The sequence below is a fragment of the Pteronotus mesoamericanus genome, unplaced genomic scaffold (assembly GCF_021234165.1).
Source record: "Pteronotus mesoamericanus isolate MK-2021 breed Mesoamerican mustached bat unplaced genomic scaffold, CSHL_Meso_final scaffold_507, whole genome shotgun sequence".
Lineage (NCBI taxonomy): Eukaryota > Metazoa > Chordata > Mammalia > Chiroptera > Mormoopidae > Pteronotus > Pteronotus mesoamericanus.
The window spans coordinates 16,940,554-16,954,426 of record NW_026555319.1 but is presented as its reverse complement, the minus strand read 5'-3'; the positions used below and the strand labels follow the sequence as shown (position 1 = coordinate 16,954,426).

At 43.8% G+C, this 13,873-nt stretch overlaps 1 protein-coding gene across 2 annotated transcripts in view; it reads right to left on the bottom strand.

The window, feature by feature from the left end:
* Positions 1 to 568: 568 nt before the first annotated feature.
* Positions 569 to 13,873, bottom strand: part of RNF185 (ring finger protein 185) — a 35,279-nt gene continuing 21,974 nt past the window's right edge. For both annotated transcript variants that reach the window (XM_054594254.1, XM_054594255.1), the window contains exons 4-7: positions 12,093 to 12,205; positions 10,324 to 10,378; positions 6,891 to 7,008; positions 569 to 4,981 (exon numbers count right to left, since the gene is read on the bottom strand). In XM_054594254.1, the coding sequence (XP_054450229.1) occupies positions 4,884 to 4,981; positions 6,891 to 7,008; positions 10,324 to 10,378; positions 12,093 to 12,205 (384 nt within the window). In that variant the 3' untranslated portion in view covers positions 569 to 4,883. The remainder of the gene's footprint in view (positions 4,982 to 6,890; positions 7,009 to 10,323; positions 10,379 to 12,092; positions 12,206 to 13,873) is intronic.

Here is a 13,873-nt window from a genome sequence, read left to right as displayed (position 1 = left end):
TCTCACTCTGTGGCTTTTCTCCTTACTCCTTTCACTCGGGACTCAGTTTTTCTTCTGAATACATCCCGCCCTATTACCATTCTGTTTTTCCTACAACTACCAGCGCCCCAATATTCTCTGTAATTTTGTTGCCCCATTCTACCCAAAAGTGCAGTCTTGTTTCTAAACTCTTAAAACATTGTTATTTTCAATTATATTAACCCCTGCGAATTAATCTAAATCTGCACAAATATGATAGCCATTGGCCACATGTAGTTATTTAAAATAAAATAGAACTAAATATTCAGTTCCCCAGCCCACTAGTCACATTTCATGTGCTGGGTAGCTATATGTGGGTAGTGGTTACTATGTTGGACAGGGCAGAGAGAGTACATCTGCATCACGGCAGAAAATTCTATTGGATAGTAGCGCATGCTGTTTTAGACAATGATCAGTAAGGCCTACCAGACATCACAAAGAGGGACTCACATAACAAAGAAGGAGTACCAGACATTATGTGCTTCCTGATATGCTGCAATAAGAAGTGTATGAGGGGGGACACAAAAAACCTGGTATTTATAAAAAAACCTGTATTTATTTTTACATTTACATTTCAGTCACTTTCAAAGTACTCTCCATTTGATGAAATATTGAGACTTTTTTCCACTGCTCAAAAGATTTTGAACTGGTTGAATGTGATGCCTTTCAATGCTTCTGCTGTTTTTTGTCTCACGTCTTCCACATCTACACATGGGCAAAGCATTTCCCTTTGAGTTTTTTCATCCAGGGAAACAACAAAAATAGTTGCTCAGGGTGACATTGGGTGAACAGGAGGATGGGGCCCAGGGGTCATGCTGTTTTTGGTCAAAAATTCCTGATCACTGATCGTGGTGTGGTCAGTTGTGCTCATAAATCACCCATCATGAAATGCGAAAACGTGTTGTCTTAAAAAAAAAATCACTGAAGCCAAACACAGTCGCTCACACCACCAGCTGGTACACTGATACAGATGTGTTCCTAGAACATCCACCTAGAGGGGGAAGCCTACAGGGGGGCCTACAGAGGGGGGTACTACAAGGGGCCCGCCCTCCAGAAGATAATTCCGTGTTTTATGGGGTCTCCCCACTTACGACATAATTTTATAAAAAAAGAAAATTAAGCCTGAATCTGGTCAAGCCTCTAGACCTAACAACAAATTTTTAAGAAAAACAAGAGTAAGAGCAACTTGTTAACACCACAGTGATGCAAATGGCAAAACTAAAGCTGTAGGAAAGTCTACAGGACAAAGGAACTTGTGTTTCATAACAGATAAACTGCAAGGGAAAGAACAGATGGGAGAGGAACATACAGATGTAACAGATTCGAGACATCTAACAATAGTGTGTGGACCTGATTTGGATCTCAATTGAAATAAACTATATAAAAAGTTATGAGACAACCAGGAAAATTTGAGCAATGATTGGATGACATTAAGGAATTACCGTTATTTTTTAAGGTACATAAAATAGTATTTTGGTTGTTTTAAAAAAGTCCTTATTGAAGCTCTGGCTCGTGTAGCTCAGTGCATTGAGTGCCGGCCTGCGAAGCAAAGGGTTGCGGGTTCGATTCCCAGTCAGGGCACATGCCTGGGGTGCAGGCCAGGTCTCCAGTAGGGGTCAGGCGAGAGGCAACCAACCACACATCAATTTCTCTCCCTCTTTTTCTCCAAAATCCTTATTGAGATAGACATTGAAATAATAGATGTATGACTAGAATTTGCCTCAAAATATTCCAGATAGGGGAGAGGTAGTGTGAAGGTGGGAATTAAATGGGACTGGACTTAAGTTAATGGCTATTGGGGTTGGGCAACTGGTCTACAGAAGTTTGACTGTCCTATTCTACTTCTATGTTGTTTTCCATTGGAAACAAAAGTCCTGTTTTTTTCTTACTTGGCTTTTCAGTTTCTGGAGTTCTCTTACTTTTTGCATTTCCTACTATATCTTGGCACTAATCAATTTGGTAACTATTAGGTCAAAATGTGAGAAGGAGAAAAGAGCTCCATTCAGAATGATGACCGGTAGTTCTGGTGTGCCGGGAGACCCGAGGCTGGGCCAGGTTTGTAACCTTACCATCTTCCCCTTCACATTCTGCTAAGGAACTTCTGAGAAGTGCTGGGGTAGTGTCACAGAACAGGTGGAGAAATGCTGACAGTGAATAACCTGTTGATTGCCCTCAAGGCTGTGCTGGACCACAAGCCAAGTTCCGTTGTAGCAGTTGGCACATACCTGTCAGGACTGATGCTACCTGTCAGACAGGTCATACCCTAGGCAGGGTTGCGTTATGAGGCCAGGTCTCCAGCCTACACCTCTCATTTCTAATTATCGATGGCTGTTTGAAGACTTTCATCTTCAGTGTGACATTCCCAAGGATGCACAGGTGCTTCCCAGAGGCCACATCAGTGTGACTACTCCCCAACCATCCCCCTGACCCATGACCCAGACAAAGTCCAGAGCTCACAGTAATGTAAAACCATTTAATTCTAAATCAAATCACTTTCACAACAGTGAAAATTAGTGACTGGTCAAGGTGTGCCACTGTATATGGTGTAATTTTCTATCTATGGTTTGGACCTGGTCCTGATCCACAAAGGTGGCAGGAGTGGGGGTAGAGGCTAAGAACATAGAAAACACACACAAAATTAAGAAAAACTGCCTTGGCAGTGGGGCGAGATGGTGAGCCTGATGAGGGGTGGTGGAAAGGGGGCTACCTATCAGGGCTGGGCCAGAAGTCCCCAAGTCAGCTCTCTTGCCCCAGCTCCTGACGGAGGATGAGTGGGGACCTATAACGTTCCAAATCAAAGGGCTCTTGGCCAACGTGAGTTTGCTAACAGGTTCCTGGGATATCTTTGCTGGTAGAGCTCTCCTGGGATCACTCCATTTCATTAAGAGTCCAAGTGATTCATGTTCCCACACATACCCCTTCTCTAATCTTTCTTCTGGAATCCCGTTTCTATTGGGCCCATGTGATTGAAGTCCTCTCTCTCACCACTAGGTGGAACCACTGCACTGAGGGATCTCCCCCTGCTTCCCAAGTCCTCTCCAGCTGAGAAAATCCAGGGGCACCTTCCACTTTGGGGACTTCCAGGTGATAAAGAAAGCACTCCTGAGTGGGTGCCTCCAAGATGTTTAAAATCCATCAGGCACACTGTAAATCTGGTGGCTTATTTTTACCAAATGGATTCAGCAAATGAACCACCTATTCAATACTTGTATTTTGTCTTTTAACACTGAACTCTGGCATTGACAGGTCCGAGGGGAAGGAATAAGGGCTGTAGAGAAGGGTGGAGGGCTTCCTTCGTCTTGGATAAGGTCTTGGTTTCCACATGCTATGCAGAACCGTATCTGGGGGAAAAAAAAACACTAGGATGGGCCTTCTACAATTTGTTGGCTATTGCTGGAGGTGAGCCAGGAACATCGCCGACTGGTGATGAAGCAGAGGACCCAGAGGAAGACCATCTCCTCCCACCCTTGGGGTCTCCTGGAACAGACTGGATGTCTAGGAAGAGCAAGACAGGCAGAGCAAGAACCATTCCGCCTCGTGTCCTCCTGCCTGGCACCACACTCCCTCAATCAGGTTTGGAGGAAGCAGCTTGTGAAGTTGAAAAACAAATCAAGGGCTGGGGAAGCCTGATTCCCACAGAAAAACCACATCATGTCACCGTGCTCAGGCTCCCCAGGCCCACTGCCTGGTTTTAACAAATCACCAGGGGTTGCCTGCTCTGGAGTCACATGCTTCCCTGGTTTTAGCACATATACAAGGAGTTTTCTGGGGAGTCCTTCAAGCCATACCAAAATTAGGGTCTTCCCTCTTCCCTGCCTCTTCATTAAGGACAACTTTGCTTCTGAGGAGGGTGTTCTTCAACATGCAGCTGGACTGACTTGACAACGCCACAGGTTCTTTGGGGCAGGCAGGCATGGAAGATGCACGTGGAACTTCTGCAGCCTTGGGGACAGGGCTGCTTGTGCGGTTGTTCCTGCATCAGGGCTCTGAATCCCACTGGCGCCCCAACTGCAGGCCTTTCCTAACGCGCAGCAGTCAGTCCCAGCTTCAGCAGTAGCCTAGGTTATGTGCTCTCTGGCAGAGAGACACAAGTGTGTAGTTTTTCGGGAAAAGCTGATGGGAAATCTGTGGGTGAAGCCACATGTCTCCTTGGATAATCTATGCCAGGAGGTCATTCAAGCCACTCTCTGGTGCCAAAGACACTGAGCATGGCCCAGAGCCAATAAAAGATCATTGGGTCTCTGGTGAATTCATGATGTGACTCCAGCTTCAGCTGCTGCAATTATGATCTTTATAGGACAGTAATTTTTTGCATCTCTGCTGAGGAGGAGGAGGAGGAGGAAGAGAGGAGAGAGAGAGGAAGTAGGACAGAGCAGCATTGGGATCTGGAAGGGGAACCTCTTTGTGTAAGGACCCCCACTGACTTCAGAGGCCACTTACCAAGGGGTATTTAAAAGAGATGAAAGAAAGCTTCCATAAGTAACATTTGGTTCATCCCTTTGTTCTTATAATATTAAACTCAGGTGAAATCGTACTGACAGTCCTTCTCTTCTGCCTCTTCCCTGTGCAGATTCAGGAGCTGCTGAGCTGGCTGGAATAGGATTTCATGGTGTAACCCATGAGAGACAACTCAATGCCAAGGCCTGAGATTAGAGCAGAGTGTTTATGGTAGTGGCCATACTCCAGGGTTCTTGACAACTGGTGTTGAGTCCCAAAGCTCTGATGGAGAAGCAAAATTCCTTGATGTGTTACTGACCCCATCGATTCTAGGGATCAGGATTATCCAGGAAGTCAAACATCAAGAGTGGGGGTGGCGTGTCACCAGTCCAGAGGACTTGCCATGGATGTAGGCCAGGAACCTAGCATTAGGCGATTAGGAGCCAGAACATGATCACCAGGGCCACAAACAGGAAGAGGCGTGACAAGAACTGCTCATCCACGTACTGCGGCGTTCCGGGGACAGCTGGAGAGACAGGAGGGAGAAGAGAAGCTGTCAGAACACTGCAGCTGTGCCCACTACCCATATGGGACGGAGTCGAGAAGCACTGGCCTTCAACTCCTTACAACAAAATCCTGCACACTAAAGATTTCCAACCTCAAATAATATCATGCAAAACAAGATTGGTATTATGAAAACTGTGGAATAATATAACAATGAGGACAAGGTCTCCAAAGGGGTTTGACCTATTGGTGCAAATAAGACAGGGAACTCTTAGAGGAAATAAAGAAAAGCTACTGTTTGTTAAGCATCTTCTGCGTGCTAAGTGTTTTGCATACAAATTATTGCTTGGTGGGTACTAGTCCCATTTTCTGTAAGAAGAAATTGAAGATGGTGGTGAACACACAATACAGTATGATGCATTATAGAATTGTACACCTGAAACCTATGTATGTTTATTAAGCAATGTCACCCCAATAAAAAAAGGGAAGAAACTGAAGCACTGCCTCCTGAGTCACGGAGTCTCTAGGTTCTGGCACTGCTGAACCAGGAGGGGTCTCAGAGAGCCCCTCATGAAGTACCTTCCTGTTCCAGAGGGGAGAGCTGGAGCCCAGAAAGGCAAAATGACCCGTTTCCTTCATCTCATAGCAAACTAGGGGCAGAAGTGGGCTGAGAAATTCAGTCTCCCCTCCTCTCTGCTTTGAGAAAAGCTGCTACGTAGAGCTCACTGACCTGCCTATGGGGAAAGGAGAGTTAAGGGAACCTAAACCCTGATGGACAAACTGTACCAAACATGACAAGAAAAAACTGTCTGATTGTGGCAGAAGGATAAAGAGATCCAGAGTTCAGCCTGGCTGTGGGACTATGTTCACCTGGGGAACCCAAGGTGAACCTTGGACCTGGTAGGAAGGAAGCAAGCTACCAGGCCTTCCTGGGGCCCTGTCCTTTGGGTCTCCTTCCTCACAGAAAACATACAAACAGAGGAGAAACCTTTGAGGCAGATGGGGTAAGAAAGGGCAGTCTCAAGAACTCTTGGTGCTATACTATTCCCCAGTTAGGTACTCTGAGGGATTCATGCAGGCAAGTAGTCAACAAAGACTTACTGATTGCTTGTTATTTGATAAGCACCAGTGTGGGCACAGGGGACAACTGGGATGGCCCAGGAGCAGGTTACTGTTCCTAGAGCATACGTTCCTTGCCAGGAACTATGCACTGGTGGCTACAGTGCCCTGCACACGTGAGGTTCCAAGGACTGCAAGCAGAGCTCAGCTGACCTCAGCAGCTCTGCAGGTTCCATGGTAAGGATCCTGACCCGAGTGGCAGACTGTGATGGAGTATAGGACACCCACCTTGCTGCCCTGCTCTACACCGAATGCAGCTGGCATTCTCAAGCTCACTGGAGGGAGAAAGGTAGCAGCAGGTGGCAGAGTTCTCAAAAGGCTGGGGTTTGGGACCAGCCCCATGTGTGTGCCAAGAAAAACTGGACAGAGACGCCAGAGAAGAGAGAGGCCCTGATTCCTTGTGGGTCACCTTGCTCGTTCTGGCCCCTAAAGGTCAAAGTAAAGGGAAGGGGTACAGATGCAGAACTAGGCTTTTGCTCAGCTGTGAAAAGGTTTATGCTTTTCATTTTATGTGCATGGGGCATGTCTTGGAAGACATTACTGAGTATTTTCTAATTTGTAAAACAGAGCTAATCACATATCTGTTCCACAGGCTTATCATGAGGATCCTGAGTTTGTAAGAGAAAGCACTCTGAGCATGCCTAATACTTGGTAAGCATGCATTATCATTAGCATGACTACTAGTAATCTAGAAAGAGTTCAGCACATTTTGAAAAAGGTGAATATCCATGTAGTAACAATTATCTGTAACCTATATACTGCCGGACACTGAGAAACCTTCAAGCAGAATTACCAAGGAAATAAGGCCTTACCTGGAGGAGGCCGCCCATCATTTATGTTAAATGCCGTGGCAAATATCCCAAAGGGAAATGCCCCAATTCCAAAAGACATCTGAAAGCCACCATCTCCAAATCCAAATCCTTGAAATCCCTGTGTAGAAGAAATGCAATTCAGAAGCAGAACAAACAGGTTTCCCCTGCACCTGTTTAACATGTCAAGTTATATGTGGTACCCATCTTTCCTCCCTATTCTCTGCCTCCTGTTTCCAAGGGGGGACATCTTTTCCTCCCATCTAGACCCCAAGGCAGAGGAATCCTGGTGGCCCCTCTGCTCTTCTAGCCTACAAGGAGTCCCAGCTAAGGAGTTCTGAATACCAGAAAGAACTGGCTCTGATCCAAAGCAAAATACTTGGCTGAGGCAAGTCAGCGTACTTACAGCTCCAGGTTCTTTCCCAGAGTCCTATGTTAGCCACTAAAATTTTCTACATGCTTTACAACAGCAAAATTTGTGCTGACTCTTACACCCAATTACAAGGGAACATCAGTACAAGCTATGCATTATTGGTAATAGCAACACAATGGAGGTCATGATAAAAATCTTGATACGTGCTCTCAAAGAAGCATTACGCTATCTATGCAGCAACACAGGAAAACTGTGACTGAGTTATCAGATGAAAGTGGCTGGACACCACGGTCACAAGTACACGACAATAGGTAGGCATGTGGCCAAGATATGGATAAGTATTTCCCTTAAAAATTTCTATTAATATTGTTAGAAAAGTTCAAATATTCTGATATAAAAGGAATATATGCTTATCACGAGAAATTCACACATTACAGGAATAATCGACAGAAAGTCCAGGTCTCCTTGCTCATCTTCCATTTCACAGCCCCTCTGCTCTAACAGCCACTGTCGGCTGTGTGGCGTGTCAGCCCTACACGTTCTATGCTGCACCATCTTTCACATGAAAAGATTCAATAGGAATCATAATACTGTGAATAGTAACTCCCATTTTCTAAGTGCTAACTCTGTGTCAGGCACCATGTTAAGCACTAGAATACATAAATCACATTTAATTCTTACAATAGCATCACCCACATTTCACAAATGACCAAACTGAGGCTCGGAATGGTGAAATAACTTGACCAAGGTAGTAATGAGTTCAGATCTAAAATTAAGTCAGTATGATCAGAAAACCCGTGCTCTTAATTATTGTGCATATTCTACAAAAAATTTCTCTTCTTCCCTGCATCCCTGTGTAGATCTTTAGAACAAATGGTTACAAAAATAATAAAAAGGAGAAAAATGACTGGGCCAAATGCTCTCCACAAAGAACTTTCATTTGTGAGTATTTCACAAATCATGAAAGTGACTGCTCCCTATCCCATACTGAGTAGCCTCGCATTTCCAGTTCCAAACTTCTTGCTAGGTGGCATTATGTATAAAGCTTAACAGCCAATTTAATAGGAGGGCAAACAAGGAAAACAACCAGTTTCCATTTCAGTGCAAAAATGCCTCCTATTTAGACCTAGTATGGGTGAGAGCCCGAGGGTTCCTAGAACCAAGACTGCCTTACCAAGACAGGCACTGTTTCATCAGGAACCACCACTTCCTTCAGTGCAGTCCCCAGTATTAACTCCTGGACCCCTTCTAATAACATCGGTACAGTCCCACAAGTCCTTACATTTGGTGGGTTCATTTTTCTAGGGTAGCACAGGCAAAAAGTATCATTGGTGGCTGCAGGTGCTTGTAAATGCTGGAGGTGCACATTGCAGTCACCAGGGTCAGGACCTCTGATCCCTGGGTTAGGAGCTATACTCTACTGGGAACCAGAGCCTGCAAAGGTTAAAATGGCGTTTCCTGGTAGTCAAGAACACGGACTTCCATAGCAGCCACATCTGGATTTCAGCCCTTGTCTGTGAGATTTTGGACAACTCATTTCACCTACTGGACCTCACTTTGTTCTTCTGTTAAACAGGTTGATGTGAAGCTTAAATGAAATTGTGCACATAAAGCCCTTTACATAAAGTTGTTTGCATACTATAATCACTCAACAAGAGTTTGTTGCTGTTACTGTTGAGGGTAATCTGGAGAAGAGACTCTTAATTTCTATCAAGACCCCTGACTCAATAATCCACCCCTGGGAATCCTATGGAAATGTCATAATTCAAATAGGGGAAAAATAATGTGCCGAGATGGTCATTGTAACAAAATCTGGAAGAAAACTAAAGGATTCTTCAATGTGGAAACCTATATTATAACGCATCAATATTCAATGGAATAAATAGTACCTTTTAAAAATAATAAAGAGTGCCCTGGTGGGGTGGCTAAGTTGGTTGGAGTGTCATCCTGTACACCAAAAAGGTGCAGGTTCGATCGCTGTCAGAGCACACACCTGGGTTGTGCTCTGGGTTGTGGGCTGGTCCTCGGTTGGGGCACATGTGAGATGCAACCAATTGATGTTTCTCTCACACATCAATGCTTCTCTCCCTCTTTCCCTCTCTCTAAATAAATAAATAAAATCTTAAATAATAATAATAATAATAATAATAATAATAATAATAAAGAAGACGCTACAGATCATCATGGAAAATATTATCAAAATTAAAATTTAAATCAGCAAAGAGAATTATGACAACTACATAAGATACACACACAGCATACAGATGAAAAAAAATGGGTATATGAAAATATACTTGTGGGATCCTCAGAGTGTGGATATTTTGCTTTTAAAAATTTTTACATATTTTGACAAGAAATTTTTTAAAAAGACTAATACTTGACTTAAATGTGCAAGTTTTTGAGCCAATAATTCTACTTCTAAAAATTTATCCTAGTAAAATAATCATGAACCTGCTCAAATATCTATCTGTAAGTTCATCAAAATATTTTTAAAATAGAAAAAAGCAAACAGCTAAATGTCCAACAATAGATTAAATAAATTATGTAAAATCCAAACATGGGAACACTCTACATAAAATATTACTGACATGTAAAATCTGAAGATATATCTTCGAAAACCTCCCCCTTTCTAAGAATGTAAACTCTATAAGGGCAAGATCTTTGCTATGTTCACGGATATATTATGTATACCTAGAATGATGCTCAGCACACAGAAGGTACTTAATACAGAATAAATAAAATTTTAAAAGAGGATTACAAAACAGGAGCCAAATACTTCTAAAAAACATATGCATATATGCACATCTATAAATAAAATGTAGACATAAAAAGATCTATAAAACTTGTATATATACATAATTATAGAAAAGAAAATAGACCAAAATGTTTCCAGTGGTTATCTCTGGATAGTGTGATTATTAGTGATTTCCCTTCCTTTTCCTTTCTGTATTTTACAAACCTTCCTTTAGTTTTATAATCAAGAAGGACAAAGTACAAGGCCAAGAGAGAAACTTCTAAAGCCATGGTTTCAATACAAAAATCTTCTCCTAGAATTTTCCTTACCCCTCGGTTCTCCGGCTCTGGCCTCTGTCCTTGAGGACGGGGAGGGGTCTTCTCTCTGAAATGGAAACAGTGAAAATGTTTTGAGCTGCTCCTGAGTAAAGTCAGAGTTCTTCACCAGGACCACGCCCGTTTTCCTGCCCAGCACATGAACGGACCTATGCCAAAATAAACCAAATACTGAATGACTCTTTGTTCTACCTGGCAGTTGTTTTTCCCTACCTATGGAAAATCAAGGTAAAAATCATCTTGTTTATGAGATGCTCAGCTGATTGTACTCAGCCTACTCCTCCTCTCAGAGAGCCTGACCCAGAATGGTGAAGAATGCCAGCCAGACACCTGTCCCTGGACCTGTGTGATATAGAGGTCATGGAAATGAAAAATCCCAAACCTGAACTGAAACAGAGGGTACTCTGCCAGCAGAAAATGCTGAGATTCAGTGTCTCTCTGATCTGCCCCTATTTCCTTCAGCTTTACCTCCCACTACTCTTGGGCAAGTACTTTACACTATGCTTTTTACCTCTGGGTCCTAGCCTCTTCCATCACTCGTTCTACAAATACTAAACTGAGGACTTATTACCCATCAAGCTCAAAGTAGGTTACCAATACTAAAACTGATGACAAACTCTTCTCTTGAGGTGTTCATCGTTTAAAGGGGACTACAACTAATCACAATACAGCGTGGTAAGGGACTTCTTTAATATATGTATAAACTAAATGGGATGGGGAGCATGGGTAAAAGCAACTAATGTGGGGAAGAAAGGCCATTTCAAGGAGGAGGTAACTTTAGGGCTGCTCATTAAAGAGGGACAAAGTTGGAGGAGGAGGAGGAGGATTGAGCAGAACTGGGGAGGGCAGAAGGGGCAAAGGAAAAACAAATACAAAGGCTGCCTTGGCCGGTGTTGCTCAGTGGACTGAGCACTGGCCTGTGAAGCGTAAGGTCACCAGTTTGATTCCCAGTCAGGGCACACGCCTGGGTTGCACGCCACGTCCCCAGTTGGGGGCCTGTGAGAGGCAGCAGATTAGCAGCCGATCAATGTTTCTCTGACATATCCCTTTCTTTCTCCCTTCCTTCCTCTCTCTTTAAAAATAAATAAATAAATGTTGTTTTTTTTTTAAAAAAAAGATCCAAATACAAAGGCTCATGAATGTGAAACGGTAAGAACCTTTGAGAGAAGTCCAATGTGCCTGGGCACAGGGTGTGCTGGGGTGGGTGGGAGAAGGCAAGAGAACTGGAGAAGGGGAGTTCAGGGTGTGTGCCTCTACGCATGCACACCTGCACACACGCGCACCACATCACAGAGGGCTCTCAGTACTTGTGTCTAGAGAGTGCTAGACCTACCCATTCCTCCACATCCAGAAATTGCAACTCTCTAAGCCTCCCAGGCCACTGTACACTGCACCCCCCGCCTCCAATTTTATACATCACTGCTATGGCAGGCAACCTCCTTGTAGACTCCTGCTAGACACCCTGCCTCTCAGGCTGCTCCCTTACAATGCTCTACACACTTGCAACTGTGATGTCTTGTGCACTGAGCACATTACCAGCCCCTGGCAGACACCTGATGGTTATCTGTATTGTATATAGCTCAGTGAGCGGCAACCTGGCTCCCTTCCCCTCCTGGCTCACTCCCATCTGAATCACAACTGCCTCAGAACTGAGGGTCTGTCCACAAGCACTAAGAGTAAAGGGTGGGGTGAGCTGGTGCTGAATGGAAGTGAACTCATGTCCAAAGGGGAAGAGTGCGTGTGAGAGGTGCCCAAGGCCTCACCTGGGGTCCTGCTGCCCAGTGCTGCCCCTGCCATAGAGTGGGATGACTTTGTCTCGGCTGATCCCGGCTTTGCAAACTGGACACACCTGCCTGTTAGGTCTGGTCTCCAACCACTGCAAGCAGGAGAGAAAAATGCATTAATGATGCAAGTCCACCACACAGTGGTCATTCAGAGCCAGCAGGAGAACAACATGAATCAGAGGCCTCAAATCGGAAACACCAGCACCAACAGGGACACCAGGGACACCTCAAGGAACTTGACTCTGATTCCTACTCCTGTCACGTAATAAATATTTACTAGTGGTGAAATCAAAATTGCCTTTAAATACCATCATAATTAAACAAGCTTCTTCATGCTTTGTTCTCTCTAGGGGCTCCCAGCAATACAGCAGGAAGAAACTATAAGCCTGGAGCTATGTCAAGGTGTGTGACAGACACAGCCTCAGTTTAAGCTGTAGGTGTGGGTATAACAAATTTTCTATCTCGACTGCCCGTGAGGGATCCACTGTATTATCCTGGCAGTCAAATATTCCTTTCTGTGATTTCTCATTTTCACAGCATTTTCTAAACAACTCTGCATTCCACACATCAGCATCTGGATATAACTGATCATTTTCTGGAGATTTACTATGTGCTACAGGATAGATTTTGCTCATTATCTGAATTTGCTTAGTGGTTTTTATGATGTATTTTCACTGATTTTTGTATTCAACTATTTCTTTCAATATGAGGATCACCAGAATCCTGTTTTTGGATTTCCCAGGCCCTTTTGCTGATTACATTAAAGACATTCTGTTTATTTAACTTTTTTTTTCCAAATTATAACAGAAAGTTTATTTAGAAATTTACAAAGCTAGTAGAAGTGAGCCAGCTGGGCTGCGCAGACTCAGGAAATAAGTTGCAGAAACAGAAGGGCCCTTGGAGCTCAGGAGCAGGAAAGGCAAAGGTAACTTGCCTGGGGGTAGGGGGGGAAGAAAAGGGAGACAGGAAAGGCTCGGGAGTGGCCCATTTACCTTTCTTAAAAACAAAATAAAAAGATAAAGACATGTTACCTGTAGTGTTTTTGTAGACATTAAGTAATTTAATATATATTCCCAACATTTATCTTAGAATATACATTATAATATTAGACCTAATGATATAAAGTTCATTACAGAAATGTGAATCTAGGACTTCAGTGCCAAGGAGAGGGCAGTGTTCAATGACTTTGTATCTTATTTCCTTAATTTTATTGTCAAAAGCTCCAAAACTTATATATACTGTGCTCTTCATAAATTTACATCAGACATGTTTTACCAGGCTCCACTGGGATCAGAATGCACAGCCCTGAACTTAGAAGGAACCCCTCTCATTCCCCCCACTTTCTCCCATCCACATTCTGAGGCTCTAGTGGGTCACGAACTTCTGTCCTCCCTCTGCATTCCTAGGCCACCTACTAGTGCGGGGCTGTACTGCCAACAACCGTGGGGACAGCCAGCTCACAGTGTTTTCTCATAGCCAGCTGTGAGTGCCAGCCCTTATCTGTCTCACCAAGCAGGCACCTGGGTCTTCCTGGATACTTACCAACTGGTTTTCATAATCATCTAATGCTGGGAAGACAGATTTCTTTCCTCTCATAAAGGCTCTCTGTTCAGACCTAAAAAGTTTCCTCCTTCCTAACATTTTCAAGACCTTTAAGAGTAGAGGGGACTGTTGACATAACAGGAGGTACCTTCTAGAGGCACAATCTAAAAAATAAAAAACTAACACACTATTTGTAACCCGATTTACAAATGAGGAAC